This window comes from Colletotrichum fioriniae (genome assembly GCF_027942845.1).
Source record: "Colletotrichum fioriniae strain IMI 355084 chromosome Unknown scaffold_3, whole genome shotgun sequence".
Taxonomy (NCBI): Eukaryota; Fungi; Ascomycota; class Sordariomycetes; order Glomerellales; family Glomerellaceae; genus Colletotrichum; species Colletotrichum fioriniae.
Genome location: NW_027076839.1, coordinates 405,392 through 424,707, shown reverse-complemented (window position 1 = coordinate 424,707; position 19,316 = coordinate 405,392). Strand labels below are relative to the sequence as shown.

The following is a 19,316-nucleotide window of genomic DNA, read 5'->3' as shown; positions in this document are numbered from 1 at the left end:
AAAAATTACTAAGAGTTCTAGAGGTTCGTAATAAGTTCCTATATATTTTCTTTATATCCATAGTTTTTTCTATTTAATTAAGAATTCTCATATTTCGTTCCTAACTCTATAATCAATAATTCGTTTAACTTTATATTTTAATTTATTTAGTTCTATAATAATATAATCCTCTATATATAAACCTTTTAATACTAATTCGAGAAACAAAATATAAAAAAACCGGATAATATTTTATTATATCTAGGAGTCTTAGTTTATAATTAATATTTAAGATTTTTTTAAATAATTTCAAAAGGTCTAAGTTTTTTATAATCTAATTTATCACTTAGTCGTTTTATTTTAATATTGTAGTAAAGGAGATAAGTACTATCCCCTTTTTTAAAATTAGTCCTCTAATCCTTAATTTATCCGCGTTCTTTTTTATATATTAGTATACGAACTCGAGATCTAAAAATACTTCTTTTTAAATTTCTTAAAGTTTTATTATATTTATTATTATTTTAATAGCTTATAGTTTTTATTATAATTCTCTGTATATTATTAGCTAGTATCCGTAGTTTAAATAGAACAGGGATTTTTTTTATATTTTTACTAATTATATTATTATATACGAATTAGGCTATTAATAATAATATTACCTAGTTATTTTAATCGTAGTTTATATAATATTGGAGGTATATCTCGAGAATTTAATTAATTTTTTTTTATTTAACTATTAGTTTATAGATAGAAAGCGGTTAATAATTTATAATTTATATTAAGTTACGAGATTAAGGATCTCTAGAACTTTAAAATAAATAAAAAGCTTTTATTAGAAATAATTTCTTTTAGTATACCATAAGTAGTAATAATATTCTTAAAAAACGTATATACTAATTCCTTTATGTTATTAACTTTTTTATAAAGTATAAAGTAAGCGAACTTAGTAAGTCGATTGATTATAACTAGGATACTATTATATTATATATTCGTAAGTAATTTTTTAAACTTTAATAATTTAATAATAAAGTCTTATAAAATCGATTATTATACTTCCGTAAGTAATTATAATGGTTATAGCTTGCTATAGGGTTTATATAGGCTGTTTTTACTTTTTTTATAAATTACATAATCCTTAATTACGTTAGTAATTTTTAGTACGTATAGCGGATTTATTATAATACTAGTAAATCCGTTTTTACGTTTTAATAACTCCTTAGTAACCGTGTGTAAGTATATTATAAATTTCTATAATAAGCTTAGGGGTTATTTTTCTAATCGGGCTAGTATTAATCCTTCTAGCTATTATAAAAAAGCTTCGTAATTAGTATAAAGCTACTATCTTTTTCTTTTTTTAAAAATAACTTACGTTTCCTTAAGGACTATAACTTCGTAGTTAAGTCTTTTACTAAGAGCGTTTACTTTACTATTTTTTAAACTTTTTTAATAGATAATTTAGAAATTATATTTAAATAGAAATTCGCTCTATTTAACTTATCGTTTATTTAAATTCTTATTTATTATAAAGTTTATAAGGTTCTTATAGTTTATATAGACTATAACCTTATATTTAGTTCTAAATAGCTATAGTCTCTATTCTTAAAATACTTTAATAATAGCTATTAGTTCCTTATTATAAATTTACTAATTTAATTCTATTCTATAGAATATTTTAGAATAAAAAATAATATAAATAAAGTTTTTTTTACTTATCTCGTTATCCTAAAACCGCTCTTATAATAAAATCCGAGGCATTAGTCTCGACTTCGAAAGGTTTTTAGGGGTCTAGAATTATAATAACTAGTTTAGAAATAACTATATTTTTAACTTTAGTAAATACTTCTTCGTATTTAAAGTCCTAAATAAATAAGTTATCCTTTTATATTAAGTTATTAAGAGGTTTAATAATATTAGCATAGTCCTTAAGGAATCGTTAATAAAAATTAACGAATCCTAAAAATCCTATATATCCTTAACGTTCTATAATATAAGCTAGTCCCTAACTATTTCTACCTTAAATACTTATATATAAATTTATCCTAATATAATAGTATATCTAAAAAAAGTCTACTTTCTAAATATAAAATTCGTACTTAGAGGGTTCGGTATATAGTTTAGCATCTTAGAGTTTCTAAAATATTATATAAATATATTTTTCGTATATTTTAAGGTCAGGGGAGAAAATAAGAATATTATTAATATAAATAATAATAAAGATATTAACGAACTCCCGGAGTATATAATTAATTATTATTTAAAAAGTTACCGGAGTATTAGTAAGTCCGAAGGGTATAACGAGATATTCGAAAAGTCCTCTATAAGTTCGAAATACTATCTTCTATTCGTCTTTTTTCCTTAATTCGGATTTAATTAAATATTTCTTTAAGGTCTATTATAATAAATTAGTTAGCTTTATATAATAAATCTCTAAGTTCGGTAATAAGTAATAAAGGATAACAATTCTTTTTTATAATTTCGTTAAGTTTCTTATAGTTAATAATAAGTCTTAGTTTTTTTCTTTTTTTTTAGTATAAAAAATAGGAGTAATCTTATAGGAGATTTTAAGGGTTAAATATATCCTTTTTTGAGTTTTTTATTAATATATTTATTAAAATAATCTTATTCTTTTTTAGTTTATAAGGTATATAAAAAAGAACCTAAATTATATTCCTTTTTTAAGTTTAATCTCTATATCCTAACTACTATATTTTAGTAATCCTATCTTTTTAAGTTCTATAAATAATCTTATATATTTCTAATACTCCTTAAGTATAATCTAGAGTCGTTTTAATCCCTAATCGTTTATACCGGATATAAACTTCTTAGAGCTTTTTACTATTCTAGCGAAAGTTATATATCGTATTTTTTTTTCTTTTTTAAGAGTTATAATAAATTCGTTTAAACCCTTTTTTTTAGGTTATTTAGTAACTAAATTTGCCTATTAGACCTAGCTAGTAGTCTAATCTATCTATAAATTATGTTTTCGTAACTACAAGATTCTTAAAATAATATCAATATCTTTAATTTTTATAATATCGTACTATAATTAATCTTTATAATCGTTAATATATATTAAGAAGTATACGGTCTCTCGATTAATATATCTATTATCGTAATTAACTCTTTTTCTTTCTACCATTTATAATTAGTATAGGTTATCTTTCTATATCTATAATAAGTTAAGTTTATTTACTATTTTTTAATAATATAAAACTTCTTTATACGCCGCTATTAATTATAATATATAATAATCGTTCGTATATAACGAGTTTAATTAATAAGTATACGTTATATTATTATTTAGTTATATATAAGAACTTATTTTTAGTATTTACTTTTTATTATTCTTTTATAATTAGCTTTCTTAGTTTTTTTAATATTTTATTCTTTAGTCGCTCTTCTTATTTTATTTATTTTTTATTATTCTTTTTTAAGCTCGTGCCTTAAGAATATAGTAAATCTAATACTAATCGTACTTATAATTAGTCTATATTATATTATTATTATTCTAATATTATATAGGGAAGTCTAGAGCTTAGTCCGAATATCGCTTTATAAATCTTATTAAAATATATAATCGTCTAATTTAGTAACTAGTTATCGATATAAATATCCTTAATAAGTTAGTTATTATATCTTCATAAGTAAAAGTAGCTATCCTTCTTAAATAAGAAGTACTAAAAATATTTATTATCTAGGTACTCTACCTAAAATAATTCTTTATAAAATATATCCTTAATATTAAGTAAGGAACTATCTTTTTTTTACTTAGGGTATTATAAAAACTTTTTTAGGTTTTATTATTCTATAGAATTATAATATTTATTCATTATTAAATAAGTTAATACTTTCGTATTAGTTTTTATTAAAATCTTTTTTAGAGCTAGTATTATTAATATTAAAATAGGATCCGTAATTAATTTCTATCTAAGTACGTCGTCGGGTAACGTTACGAGGTTCGTTTAAATCGTATAGTAATTTTTTTACTAAAAAATAAGTTTATTAAGGCCCGCGTAAAGTTCTTTATTAAGTCGGAAGTTAATTCTTCCTTTAATTTCTTCAAAATTAAGGTCTAGTTTTTTTAATTGTTTTAATCCTATTTTCGTATAATAAGTCTCTAAGCTATTTTTTTAACTTTATAAATAAATTTTTTTATTACTATCTTTTTATCTTATTATATAAATAGACTTAGTTAGGATTTTTTTTTAAGTCAGGGTCCTCTAAGCTTAAGGGGTCGTTTCTATTTACTATTTTACTATATTATATAAATAAGGTTACCTATAATTTCTTCTTTAATTATAACAGCTAGTATTTTAATTAGTAAAGTAGTACCGTATCCTAGTCGTCCGTTATTCTTAGGTTTTTTTAAATACTATCCGGTTTATTCCTTACTATCTTAATAAGTAAAATAGCTATTATCGTAGTAAGCTATCCACGAGAGTTGTCTATAAGGGACTTCCTTACTCGTAATATTAACTCGTTTCTTTAGAATAAGTTAGTATTAAATATACTTAGGTTATCGGTAGTCTCTAGCTATATATCCTAGCTTATTATAATTATAATACTTAAAGTCTTTTTTTAAGCGGTTATCTTCTTTTTTTAGTAATACTAAAATCTATAAGACTATCATATTATCTATAAGTAATACTCTAGTAGTTACTATTCTAATTATTACGAGGTTTTTTAATTTATTTAGAAGCTGCGCTAGGGTTACTATTAATACTTACGTCCTATATTAAATCGTTCTTATATTTATAAAGTTAGTTATCGATTTTAATAATAAGCTCGCTATATTAAAAGAAGTTGTCTAGTTTATTAAGCTTAATTAGTTCGTCCTTAACTTCGTCCTTTAGTCCTTAATAAAATATAAATATCTTAGTATCGTTAGTAAGATCTAATTAAGTATTAAAATATTAAAAATTTAGTAAAGTATTCCTTTATTAATTTAGTTTATTATAACTACGCTAAGTCGCGCTTAGCTTATCGTTTTTATTAAAATCTTAGAATAGGGACTTAAAAGCTTTTTTAAATTTACTAAAACTATAATAAATATTACATACTTTAATAAAATACTTATTAAGAATCTCTTTATTAAGGTATTCTTTTTAAATAAGTTTAAACTATTTAAAAGCTTATTCCCTAAAAAAAGCTAGTAATATATATAACCTTTTTTAATTTTGCTAGTAAAATCTCCGTAATAGAAGTTCTAATAGTTCTTAACTTAAATTAGAAATCCTTTAAAAGTACTTAGGGTACTATTATAAGTAATAAGTATACTAAGCTTAAGCTTTTATTATCCTCCTTAGAGGGGGTATTAATAATATTAGTAATAGCTTAGAAAGTACTAACTTCTTTTTAAAAAGCCTAAACGTTATTACTTACTTCTTACTCTCTAAGTTAAATAACTTCGTTTTTTAAAAACTTAGATATATTAAGGTCTATTTCCGAACTACTAGAACATAATCTTAAGGTTCTAGAGCTTATTTATAATTTTGTTATATATAATCTATACCTTAGTAATATTTACGTCTCCTTTTTTTAACTTTTTTCTTAGAATCGTTTATAAGTTTCTTTTTTAAAAATAACCTCGTTATTAAAGTCGACGTTTATCGGGGCTATCTCTATTTCTTTAACTAAGCTTTAAATAGGTTACTTAAAAAAAAAGCAAAAGAGCCCGGAATAAGTAATTTAGCTAAGATATAAAAAAAATATCGTTCGTACTATTTAATTAGTTTTTTATAAAGTAAACTTACTAAATAAAAATAATTAAAATATTATAGCTAGCTAGTCATAATAAGTATATTAATAAAAGTTAAGGCTATAATAACTAAATAAATAATATCGTAATTATAAATAGCTTTTATAAAGCTATATTTATAAATTATAAAATAAGTAAAGCTTTAGTAATTAATCGTAGTCTTATTAAGAAAAGTTCTTAATAAAAAATAGCTAAAAGTAATTATAAGATCTAATACTAAGTTAATTATTAAAAAAAGCTATAGAAATTCTATCCTCGAGCCTAGCTCGAGGCTATATTATATATAAGTCCTATATACTATTTAAATAGTTCTTTTAAAATTAAGACTAACATCGTAATATTAGTCCTATAGGGGTAGACCGCCTTTATTTTATCGGTCCTATTTATAAACTACTTATCGTTTATCGGTCCTTCTTATTATTACGTAACTTTATCTATAGTTCTTCCGTTCTATAAAGGTAACTCCTATATTAGCGTCCTTTATATATATATAGTGTATTATAGCCGCTACGAGCCTGCGGGACAGGCCCTAGTCTTAGTTATGCATGTTAGGTCGTAACATAAACTAGCCTCGATTATTAATATTAAATAAGTATAAGAGTTATATAATAATAAAATTTATATAAAAGTACTATAAAAATAATATTTACTTACTATTTTTTATTACTATATACTTCTTATATCCTTTAATTATTAAATATAACTATTTTTAAACTTATTAAATCCTATTATAAAAAAGAGCTTAGTAAAGAAAATATAATAAATAATTTTATTATTATTAAAAAAGTGATTAAATTATAGCTATTTAATATATCTAAACTATTTATTAACTTAATAATCCTACCTACCTAAATTATACTATTTAAAAAAAAGTATAAATACTAAGTAAATAACTAAAAAAGCTAAAAAAGTACTTAACTAAGTATTAATAACGTTTATTATTAATTAATTAATTCTTAAAAAGGTTAATAAGCTTTATAATTACTTAAAGCTATTTATAAAGCTTAATTTAAATAATAATATTTAATAACTACTATTTAAAAAAAATAAAAAAGGTTTTTTAAAAAAATAAACTTATTACTTAACTATATTTCGGTATTAAATTTAAGTTTTAAAAAATAAAAATAGAGTATATAAAGCTTAAAAAAAAACTATTTTAATAAACCTAAATACTAAGTTTACTAATATTTAAAATATTTAAAAAAGCTTAAAAAGACTTTAGTAACTATATAATTAATTCTAATCAATTCGTAGGGGTCGAATTACTTAAAAATAATAATAACTATATTATTATAATAATAGAAAATAATTAATTAATTAAGTATAATTAGTAGCGATGTTTTGATACTATGTTTGTTAGGGGGGCCCAAAAGGGGGGGGCCATAAGTAGGTGCTTTGACTTAATACATAAGAGAGACCTACTGCGCCTGTGGTTGGTCAATGTGCGTGGTGGTGTGCAGGTGATGGACCATGAGAAGTTGTTATATTGATGAATTGGCTTTCGCATGCAATGGGATTGTTGCCATAAGTGTAGCTCTTATACACCCGGGAGGCCTCAATATCGTCACAATTTGATGGGAGCTGAAGTTAAATGATATTGCATCCCTCTCTATTTCGATGAGAGATACATTTAGCTGTGAAGCGTCGGCTTCCAGTACGCTCCAGGACTCAGGAGGGTCAGTGCGATGCCACGCCAGCTCCCCTCTCGATCAATGAATCAGAGGACAACGCAGAGATGGAGCTCAGTTACGTGCTAGCCAGCCTCGTGGTCTGGGTAGATGGGGGCACGTTGGGCAGAGAAAGTTTGCGATATATCAAATCAAGGAAAACAAAAACAACACGAGGATAAACATCCACAGACTCACTCACATGTTTTGACACATCCTAGCCATTAAGACATGACGTCATGCTATTTCGTTCTTTTGTGTCTATGTATTCTGATGCATGGCTGTTGAAGCCACAATGTGGCTCGAGTCCTTCTAACCCTCGTTGGATTTCACGCTTCAACCACGTAGGCCTACAATCCTCAAATGGACTCTTATGGCCGGCAGTATCCGACTTCATCCTTCAATTTGACAACTTGTCCTCCTGTTCCGAACCCGGTACGAGTCCTGAAACCGCCCAAATGCATCACAATACCGGCCATTTCCAGTGTATTCATGCGGCCAAGCGGTTTGCTAGACGCCGGGCTCCACGCCAGTGGTAATGATGGAGCGACGCTCAGAACTCTCAATGCCCCTTCGCTGCCGGGCGCATGAATGATGCTCGTTTCTAACAGGGAACGCCTGTCCACCAAAACCGACTCCGTCGCCAACGCACACCACGTCGATTTCTCTCAACGACCAAAGCACCAGAGCCCAATATGGGTCCTTATTTTTTTCCATGCCCCCAATGGCCAAGTTGTCGTGGTACAACATCAGACGCAAGAACACGGAGACCCTTGGATGAAGCCCCCCGAAAACTCTCGCCCGAGGCAAGGAGGATGCTGTCGATATTTGACAGCTGTCACCAGGTTGCCCAGCGACAAGTCGAAAGTTGCCCACAAGACGAGTTGTCTAGTTCTGGTTCCCAATTCACTCTTCGATTGCGGTGCGATTTCGCGATGATCGGTTGCTGGGCTGCGGCCCCGTTGAGAAGTCTTGACTCGGCCATGGCACCCTCGCATCACCCCTAGTTGACATCGCCATCTGTACCATAGTATATCGATGTCATGCGTTGTGAGGCGGACGGGGTCCACCTCAGCAAGTCCAGGGACATCGGATGGGAGTCCGCCGCGATGTCTCACCAATCACGGAACGGAGGGACGCGGATGCACAGAGCATTTCCTCTCAATATCGGGTCGGGGGTTCGGCCGACTAAGGGGGTACAAGGCCAGGCCCTGGACGAATGCACTTGCATGATCGCTGGTAGGAACATCACACAGGGCCGGGTTTTCCTGCCTTGTCGCTTGGCTGGAACCGTATCGTCTGCTTGTTGTTCTTTGGTGGTCAAGTTGAGGGGTGGGTGATATATATCGTAAACTGGCTGGCCACCCCGCAAGAGCCGAGGATGTTTCGAACGTTCAGTTCAACGTCAGAGTAAAGTCAAATTCACAAAACCTCACGATACTTGCTTTCCCACGCAAGATTCCCGGGACTATCCAAATCCCACGAAACATCAATTAATCACAGCACCCTTACTCATCATCTTGTCACAGAGGGAACCGACTCTCTTTCGAACCCCCCCAATTCGATGACAGCCAAGATGGACGTTGCCACGCTCGTGGCGCAGATGAACGAGGCCCTCGCGTCGATTCACTCGACGATTGAGGGTCTTTCGACATCTGCAGCCGAGAGCGATACTAAGCTCGACGAGCTCGAGCAGAAGCGTGATATGACGCTCGCAGAGCTCAAAGCGGCCTACGAAAAAGAGCGAGAAGAGCTCGCGGCCGTACACCAGAAGGAGCTGGAAGACATCGCCGAGCAAAGGCGAAAAGAAGACGAAGAGCGGGAAGCCCGTCGCCGGCGAGAAGACGAGGAACTTGCGGCCCGCAAGGCCAAGGAGGACGAAGAGAAGCAAGGCACTTTTGATACCACTACCCGTAATATCGAAGACGAAATGGACGATCTCATGGACAGCATTGAAGAAGAGACGGCCAAGACGATATCAGAGGGCGAAGCAAAGTTGGCAGAACTCGAGGCGAAGAGAACGGTAAGCGGGGCGGATAAACATTCCGGAAATCTGGCAGCATCGTCTAACATTATTCATTTTCCAGGAACTCAACCGCATGATCGAGGAGCAGATGAAGGCCGCGGTGCCTCCCGTCCCGACGCGAAAACGTGCGAGAACAGGGCGACGATCCGGCGCCGTCCCTTCCGCGGAACCGTCTCCGTTACCTCCGCCCGAAACCCCAGCCGAACCGGTTGCAGGGGACAAGAGCGTAGACGAGGAGAAGCCCGCCGAGAATGGTGTCGCGCCCGAAGAGAAGGCCGAGGATACCGCTCCCGCGCCACCGGCCGATGCGCCGGGCGAGGAAGACAAGACCCCCGAAGGTGATAACTCCCAGCCACAACCCGAAGAACCTGTGGCTGAAAAGAGCTTGGAGGAGGCCACTAGCACCGAGGAGGCACAGCCTGCCGGGGAGGAGGCGGCATCGGCTCCCGAAGCTGAGGCTGAGGCCGAGAAGGCTCCCGAGGATGAGCCTGTCGCAGAGGCGGCCGCACCAGAAGAGGCTCCCGAGCCCGCCCCTACGGAAGATGACAAGGAGGAGCCCGCTGAGAGCGCAGTTGTCCCCGAAGACAGCCAAGAGAGCGCCCCGGCTGATAGCGAGGAAGCCCCTATAGAGCCTCCTGCTGAAGCCGAAGATGCCGCTGGCGACGACGAGAAGCATGATGCGATTGAAGTCAGGGGTCTGGCTGTAGAGACCCCGGAAACAGCGCCTGTCGAGGGGGCTTCTGCTGCCGAGGAGCCCGCTCCCAAAGAGCCCGCTACTGAAGAACCGGCAGCAGAGGAGCCTGCGGCAGCTGCAGAGCCTACGACGGCAGATCAAAGTGATGATACACCTCCACCAGAAGATCCTTTGGACGAGCCCTCCACCAGAGAAGTTCCAGCTGCTGGTGAAGAAGCCCCCACTGCTGATGAAGCCCCCTCTGCCGAGGACACTCCGGCCGCTGAAGAGCCAGCAACAGAGGAGCCGGCTGTGAAGGAAGACACCGTTGCGGATCAGGCGCCTGCTGTTGAAGAGACACCTGCTGTGGAAGAAGCCCCCGCTGCCGTGGATGCTCCCGCAGAAGACACTCCTGCCACAACAGAAGAGCCTGCCGAAGAGCCATCTACCAAAGAGCCGACCAAAGAGGACCCCGCAGTGGAAGAGACCCCCGTCGAAGACGCTCCGGCGGAGGATAAGGAAGCTCTCGAAGAGGCGGCTGCGGAGGAAGGCACTGTCGTAGATGAGGCTCCCGTCGCCGAAGAGTCAGCAGTAGAAGCTGCTTCGACTAAGGAGGCTCCGATAGATGGAGCCCCGACAGAAGCAACTCCGGCAGAAGAAACCCAGGCAGAGGAAGCCCCAGTAGAAGACGCTCCGACAGAGGAAGTACCGGCAGAAGAAGCTCTAGGGGAAGAGGCTGCAGCCACGAAGGCTCTGGCAGCTGAGGAGCCTCCTGCGGATGATCTACCTCTAGATGATGCACCAGCTCCCGAGGAGGCTTCGACAGAGGGAACCCCAGCTGCTGAAGCAGCCTCAGAGGAACCAGCTGCCGACGAGGAGGCCCCAGCCGTAGAGGCTTCAGCCGAGGAATCTGCAAAGGAAGATGTCGCCGCTGACGAGGCATCCCCCGAAGAGTCTCCCATTGAGGAAGTCTCCGATGAAGCCCAAGCAGCGCCGAACGCCCCGGAAGATGATGGCTCCAAGGTGTTGCCTCTCGCCGAGGATGTACCTACTGAAGAGGCAACCGCTGAAGAAGCTGCGCCAGGTGCCGAACCTGAGGACTCCGCCACGGCGGAGAAAGCCAAGGCATCCGAAGACAGTATCTCTGCGGAGGAACCTGCGGCAACTAAGGCCGATGTTCCGAGCCAAGACGATGCGCCCACCGAGCCCGTTGAATCCACGGAGGAAGCGAACAAGAGCCCTGAGGAGGAGACAACACCTGCTGAAGCTGCTTCTCACGAGTCAGCACCTGACGCAAGTGAAGATGCGGCTGACCCAGAAGAGGTCGTGGCAAAGGATGCCCCAGCCGACGAAACTGCACCGGAGTCGAGCCCAGAAAGTGTGGAAGATGATACCCCAAAGCAAGCAGACGGAGAGGCTGAAGATACTGGTGCCGACGAGGGACCTGGGGATAGGTCACTGCCCGAGTTCTCGATGAAGGCTGTCGAGGATGACTCGGTCGTGGAGGAAGCTCCGGTTGTAGACAGCAGCAATCCCGTCGAAGAGGAGGCTGCACCAGAGGCGGATCAGGCGGAGGAAGATGCGTCTCCGGAGATCGATTCTAAGGCTGTTGATGCAGAGCCAAGTCAAGAAGAGCCCACATCTCAGGAGAAGGATGCGCCGCCTCAAACTGAGAAGGCGGCTTCTAACGAAGACTCTGCTGCCGAGGAGCCAGCTCAAGAGAAAGCCATCTCACCAGAGGATGCTGACCCTGTGGAGGCTGCGACCACATCAGCAGAAGATGTAGCGGCCGAAACCGCAGATCCGATTGAGGAACTACTCAAGGATACCTCTGTGACCGAGGACGCGAAGGATCCGGAAACCCCTCTTGACGCAGCACCTGCAGAAGAAGAGAAAGAAGCCCATGCTCAGGATGCTACCATTGCTGCCATAGGCGAGACTTCCACCACTGAGAAGTCTGCCCTTGAGGGAGAGGCACCAGCGGCAGACGACGCTCCTAGCCACGACGAGATGCCTGGCTCAGAGGAGATTGAGTCAGGGCAGACACCGCCTATCGAGGAGACTTCTGCCGATGGGGCTTCGACTGAACCAGCCCCCATCGTAGAAGCGGATTCAGCAGAAGACAAGCCCGAGCCAGAAGCTGATGCACCTGCGCCAGAGCAGGTTGCCGACGAGGTGACGTCCAATACAGCGACTGTACAACCGGCTGTTGACGAGCAAGTTGCCGAAGAGGACCCTGTTGAGGCAGCTGCGGTGGATGACTCGGAGATCGCAAAGGATGCAGCTCCCACCGAGGCAGCGGATGAGCCTACTGATTCAGATCACGCCGTGCCCGAAGCAGCTGCCGCTGAAGATCAACCAACCGCCGAGTCTGAACAGCCTGCAGCTCAAGATACAACAGCTGGTCACGATGAAGCTTCAGTTGAGGAAGATGGGGAAACCGCTCGCGCCTCTCTGGAAGACGAACCTACCAAGGAGAATATCACAGACGAAGAGGAGGCACCTGATGAAGAGCCAAGCAGCGAAGCACCGGCCACTGGGGAGGTCGAGATCCAGGACGCCAACGAGGATCAAGCCCAAGAAGTAACTGCCCCAGTCACGGATGCCGATACAGTGGTAGCCAAGGAGATTGACGAACCTGCGGCATCCCCCGAGGAAGACCTTGCTACAGCTCAGCCCGACCCTGAAGAGATACAAGCCGAAGTCAGTGAAGCACCCCCGACAACCCACGAGGAGGAAGAGCCTGAGCCAACCACTGCCAGCAAAGATCTTGACGATGGAGATTCCGAACACCGGGACGCTCCAAATACGCCAGAAGAACAACTCGCTGGTGGTGTCGTTGACGCAGCTGAGAACGATTCCACTGCTGGACCTTCTGACGCCACCGCCGACGCCCCTGCCGACTCTGAGTTGACGGAGGCCGTTGCTGTCGACGTAGTTGAGGCGCAAGCTCCTGAGTCTGAAGGCCATGTTGAGAGTGAGAAGGTTGAGGTTGACTCGACTCCAGCTGAGCATGGTGCAGAGGGAGAGGCCCCTGCAGCTCCTGTAGATGAGTCTGTCGCCATCGAAGCAGATGAGTCTGTCGGCGATGCCCTTGCCGATACCGAGGAAACTCAGCCCTCTGCTGCCGACGCTGACAAGGCATGGTCCGAACACGCCGAGGCTAGTCTTTTATCGGCGAAGGAGGCAGCTCCTCTAGCAGATAGCCCCGAACCTATTGAAGAAGAGGCAACGTCGACGGCAGGCGACGAAGCACCCACTGCAGACATATCGGGTCAGCATGACTCTGTGGAAGAGACCCCAGCCGTTTCGGGCGATGTCAAGCAAGATGAGCAAGACAAGGATCTTGAGGACTCGCAAATCGTCGTTAGCCAGACAACCGCCGCCCCAGAGACAATTGCCCACGGAGATGAAGGCGATGTAGACGTTCAAGAGCGTAGCGTTTCTCTCGAGGAACCTAGATCAGCGCCGGCCGAGGTCCATGATGTCAGTCAATCCCAAGATCACCATGGGCAAGACGACGACGACGACGAACACGACGCGGCAATGATGGCTTCACCTGGTCATGAAGTTGACGTGGAAAACGATGCCATTCAGCATGACTCCGATCACGGCGAATTCGAAGTTGTCGAGGCGCCTCATGATGAGGCCGGTTCTGATGAGGCTGACCAGTCTCGTGGGCCCGACCTTTCCATGATCACTGAGCACACTGAGCCTGCTGCGTCCGCAGCCGGTGATAGCTCTGGTCTAGCTACGAAGACAGATGATGGCTTCCATCCTGAGTCTCTCAGCAGGAATGTCTCTGAAGCCCCGGACGCAGCTATTGAGAGTTCTCACATGACTGAGCCCACGGGCATGGCTACGGACGATAGCCACGTGCAGGATCAACAACAGGAGAGTTCCGCACCCAGTACTCGCTTCTTTGACGGTCACTTTGGCACCAGGCAAGTTCACTTTAATGAAGATGAAGAAGATAACGACGACTCTTCTCCAGTTCTCAGCGTCAGAGACGAGGATAGCGACGCCGATGAGCCTGCAGAGACATCTTACAACCCGTTCACCAGGGCCAGAGCCGGTTCCACAGCTCACGCGCAGCCGACGTTCCATTCGCAAGACATACCGTACAATCCTTTTGCATTGCAGACAGTCGTCGAGGAGGAGCCTCCCCGGGAGACGACTAACCCGTTCGCGAGGAGTCCGAGCAGAGGGCCTCAAGAGGACTTGACCAACCCATTCGCGCGCAACACCCCCGCCAGTGGTGCAGATTTCCTCCGATCCGCCAGCGCTTTAAGCAACCATCAGCCTTCTTCTCCCGAAGAGACATTCGCTCGGTCTCCTAGTGCTCAAGGACTCCGCCGTGATAGCGTGAGCTCCAATAACCCATTCGCTCGAAGCACGACTCCAGTCGATCGAAGCTTTTCACCAGCTCTGAGCACTCCTGGGCGACAACGCGCACCAAGCAACCCGTTCGCTCGGAGCACAACACCGCAGCAGAGCTACGCACTGGCAGAAGACAGCGACTCCGAGGATGAGGAGGCCATGATGGCGGCAGAGTCCACGTACAAAAACCTCTTCCCTGTCAATCAATCACCCGAGGCTGCCAATGATGGCTTCGCCTCCGCGGCCCAGTCGATCGAGCGCCGCCAGCCCACGCCGCAGGTACCGGAGTCGATGTACACCAATCCCTTCGCCCGAAATACTACATCTGATCAGAGCTTCCTGCCTACCGCGAGCGCTTTGGGACAAGCTCAGCCTGATACCCCGTACAACCCGTTCGGGGCCAGGAGTAGCACTGTCGGTGGTGACGTTGATGAGTCCATGTTCGACCAAGGCTATCCTTCCGCAGCTGGAGGGCAGGACTTTGTGGGTGAAGGTGTCATGGACCCTTCCCAGCAGTTTGTCCAAGAGAACAGTCCGTTATCGGCCAGGCACCTTGCTCCAGTCACTCTGGACAGCATCCAAGAGCGATACAATAGTGAACTCGAGGATATGGATTCCGACTCGGAGGAGCCAGAGAGTCTGACCACCTCCCAGCAGCTGCCAGCTTCGCAACACCGAGCTCCTCCTCCTCTGCCGAGCATCGCAGAGCGTTCCCGTCAAGGGTTCGACGACTCTTCTGAAGAAGAGGAGGACTGGGATGCTCGTGCTCCTCAACCCAGTCAGATCAATACCTTGTTGACATCTTCCCCTTACAGAACGAGCCCCCTCCCCCTCCACCTCCGCGTATTTCTAGCTCCCAGGGCCACTATGCGCAAGAAGTTGAAGACTCATCTGAGGACGACGGCGACATCTTCCACGCGCAATCTCCAGCACGGCTAAATCCTCTCTCATCATCGCAGCATAGGGCAACCCCGCCACCTCCTCCACCGCCGCGCGCGCCAAGTTCACAGGGTCACTACGCCCAGCAACAATTAGAGGACTCATCGGAAGAGGAACAGGCCGACTGGGATGACGCCTTCGAGCCCGCGCAGCCCAGCACATTCCCGGCCTCGCAGTTTGGATCTACTCCCCCTCGTCCACCTCCGATTCCACCACCCGGTGCCCCCAGTTCCCTGTCACAGAGCCGCTACAACGTTGAAGACTCAGACGAAGAAGATCAAGGTGTCTTGCCCTCTGCCGCTACCCAGTCCAATCTTCTTCCCAGTGCGCTGTCACCGTCTGGTTATCGGGCGACTCCGCCGCCACCACCGCCGCCGCGTGCTCCCAGCTCTCAAGGCTTCTATCATCAAGAGCAAGCGGACTCAAGTGAGGACGAACACCCTTTCAGCCACGACATTGCTCGACCTGGTCAGTTCCCCATTTCATCATCATCTCAGTTCAGGGCTACACCGCCCCCACCCCCGCCTCCGCGGGTAGCAAGCTCGCAGGGTCAATACCGCCAGGAGATTGAGGAGGATTCCAGTGACGAACAGGACGAGGATGCCTGGGATTCGAATGCCGCTCGGCCCGGTCAGATACCAAATCTATCGACGTCGCAGTTCAAGGCGACCCCGCCGCCGCCTCCGCCTCCGCGCACGTCCAGCGCACTGGGTCGTTACCGTCAAGAACTCGAGGACTCCGACAGCGAGGAAAATGAGGAGGCATGGGAAGCTAATCGATATGGCCAGACAACGAGCATGATGGGAGCAAGCAACCTGATGGGGACCAACCAGATGGGAGTCGACTCGATGAGATCAGCAAGCCCGCTGGGAGCGAGTCCGATGAGAGCCGCCAGCCCACTGCAATCGACAAGCCCGTTGGCGACCAACCCGATGAGGGCGTCCAGTCCCCTGGCATCGACAAGTCCAATAAGGTCAGCCAGCCCGGTGGCACAGAGCAACCCGATGGAGTCAGCATTCAGGGACTCGGTACCGGCAACAAGCAGTCAGGGCCTACCAAGTCATCAAAGAGAAGAAGGCGGGGAAGAAAGCGATGATTCATGGGAGAATATTGGGAAGCGCGGCGGTGATGAGATTAGTCCAGTCGACGAGAGGTTCAGCACCGCCATGCCAACACCACAGCTGCGCATCGATAGTTACGAACAGCAGTGGCCGAACGCGAGCAACGATCAGATTTCCACGACGTCAACATACCTCCAGCCAGCAGGACCAGGTGACTTTACGGATTCTGATTCACAAGAGTACGCTACTCCGTTGGCATCGGCCGGGTTCAGCGCGTCTTCGCAGTATACGCAAGGAGCCATGGGCTCGCCCCGTCACCCGGATTCAACCGGCAATAAGGACATCTACGATCAGACATACAATCGAGGAGGAGCAATGTCTCCGTATGGTCAAACTCACGAGACTTCACTCGCCGACGAGCTCGCCCAAGAAGACGACTCGGACGATGACAGCGAGTATGAACACTCGGAAGCCCCGGCCTTCCTCACCCAGATCGGCACTGCACAACAACTGCAGCAGCAGCAGCAGCAAACGTCAAACGAACCTGTGTTGACGCAAGTCATCGACTCCTTCGACAGCGATGAAGATGATGGCCCAAGGACTGCAGTCATGCAGCCGGCTGAGCACCCCACACAATATGCCTCTTCCCGTTTCGGAGCTTCGACTTGGCGGGATGAGCTTCGTTCGCCTACCATGTTCGGTGCTACCAGGCACAGCCGCTCTGGGTCTTTGTTGAGGGAGGAGGTGCAGAAATCAGTCCACCAAGAAGCCACTGCTGGCTACTCATCTCCTCTGCGGTCCGCTTACGAGCCTGATACCCAGGTAGAAGGTTCTTATGGCGGGCAGCAAGCTCAGATGCATGGCCAGGACGTCTATGGACAACAGTCAGCCGAGTATCACGCGCAAGACGCCCTTGCCCAGCAGCAATATGGTCAAGCTCAGTTTGATCATGACCAATTCGAGACCCAGCCCTACGGACAAGCACAACTCCAGCCACAATACGGACAAGCGACTTCGTGGCAGCCCGGGGTCCAGGTCCCTGAGATACAGGCGGAAGAGGAGCATGAGCAGACAACTCCGCAGTTGGCACCACAGCAAAGTGAGCAAGCACCGGACATCAGCCCCTTAGCGTTGCGTCAGGAAGAGTCCCCGGCGACGCCCTCGTCGTCGCAGGGGACACCCTCTCGTGGACTCGCGTTCAGCAGGCACAATCCTGACCGGCCGCAGACTCCGCCTACAATGCAAGCCGAAGGGGATTTTGATCCCGAGCTCATGGTCCCGCGCGATGTGACCAACGTCCCCTGGCACGCGCGCAACGACTCGGTCCCTCACTCGATGCGAAGCCAGAGCACCCTCGACTCTGTTGCGTCGTCCCCGATTCATTCGGCGTTGCACGCTGACAAGCACGAGCCGGTGATTCGGGACTCGTGGCCTGCCTCCGTTCATCACTTGACCAGGCCGCGCAACGACTCTTCACTCACCGACCGTGAGGAATATGATCCATTCAGAGATAGCGAGGAGGCGGCAAAGGCAGCTCGCGGACCGTCGGGTTCCGTGGGCTCCAGTTCAGACAGCCCTCCGCGGAACGCGGCGACCACGAACAACAACTCACCTGGAAGCCTCATCAGCAGAATGCGAGGCATCTTTGAGAACAACCAAGCTAAGCAAGAGCCGGCCAGTCCGGTCCGATCGCGACCGGTGTCGGGTGTTTTTCACCCCGTCCGGCGCAGCAAGCCCGGCGGCGGCGATGACTTTGAGGACCGCGGATACGAGCGCAAAGCAGGGTTTCTCAACGAAGCCGAAGACGAGGTTGACGAGCAGAGCGCACTCCTACGAAGCTCTGCTGGCGGGTTGGAGGCAAATTGACCACGCTCGGGCGGAGCGAGGCTCAGAGTCGTGAGGGTGAAGCGGGACGCCGAGTACGATGAGTGGGGAGAGGACATGGACAGAGATGAGCCGGGGAACCGGCATCGTCCGAAGCGCCGCAAGTATCGCAGAGACCCGAGCGGCTTGCGAGTGCCGGTCCCCTGGAACTCGGAAGAGAAGGAAAGCGGCGGTGGCTCCGTGGAGCCCTCTGGCGAGAGCGTGTTTCGTCTGGCGTGGTTGTTTGTCGAGGGGTGGAGGCAGAAGCTCCGGAAGGCCGGGGATATGGTTGAGAAGACACGGTGGGAGTGGGAGCTTGACGGGACTGCTACTGTCTGTACGCATAGTCGCGCGTCGAGCTTGACGTTTGGTATGGTGATTGCGGACGCTCGTTTACGCGTGCCGGAGGAGTTGGGCAATGAGAAGAAGCAGAGAAAGTCGGTGCATTGGGCGTAGGACACACACACACACACACACACACACACACACACACACACACACACACACACACACACACATACACACGATGGGAACATGATGTTACGACTAATGGGTTACGGATATGGTTACGGATATGGTTATGGATATGGTTATGGATACGGTTATGGACATGGCTTACGGGTATAGAGGATAATGAAATAATGATTTGACGTTCTGGAACATTTCAATATCACTATGCACGACAATGGCGACTTCATGTTCTCTTTGTGACTGTGCAACTCAACTTGACTTCTCTAGAAAACGCGTTGGCACTAAGAGCGTGAGCGTGAGAACGCGTCAAGGATGAATGCTCTAACCGTTCCCGTCAAAATCTTTGCCAAGGTCGCAACCGGCAGTTCAAAGTTGTCCTCGGACAATCTTAAATCCCCGCATTCTGCATGGCCAAATCGACAACGAGGGAGCGCATGAACACTGTGTGTATTGTGAGACTGAACGAACACAAAGTGGACAGCTCCGTCAACCCCGATTC

The 19,316-nt window shown here is 44.1% G+C and overlaps 1 protein-coding gene across 1 annotated transcript; it reads left to right on the top strand.

Moving 5' to 3' along the window:
• Positions 1-8,980: 8,980 nt before the first annotated feature.
• On the top strand, positions 8,981-18,802 carry N0V96_003014 (uncharacterized protein; the record flags this gene model as incomplete). The annotated part of the gene is made up of 4 exons (XM_065756708.1): positions 8,981-9,427; positions 9,492-15,277; positions 15,337-18,333; positions 18,370-18,802. The coding sequence occupies 4 exons, from the start codon at positions 8,981-8,983 to the stop codon at positions 18,800-18,802; spliced, it is 9,663 nt and encodes a 3,220-aa protein (XP_065614475.1).
• Positions 18,803-19,316: the final 514 nt, after the last annotated feature.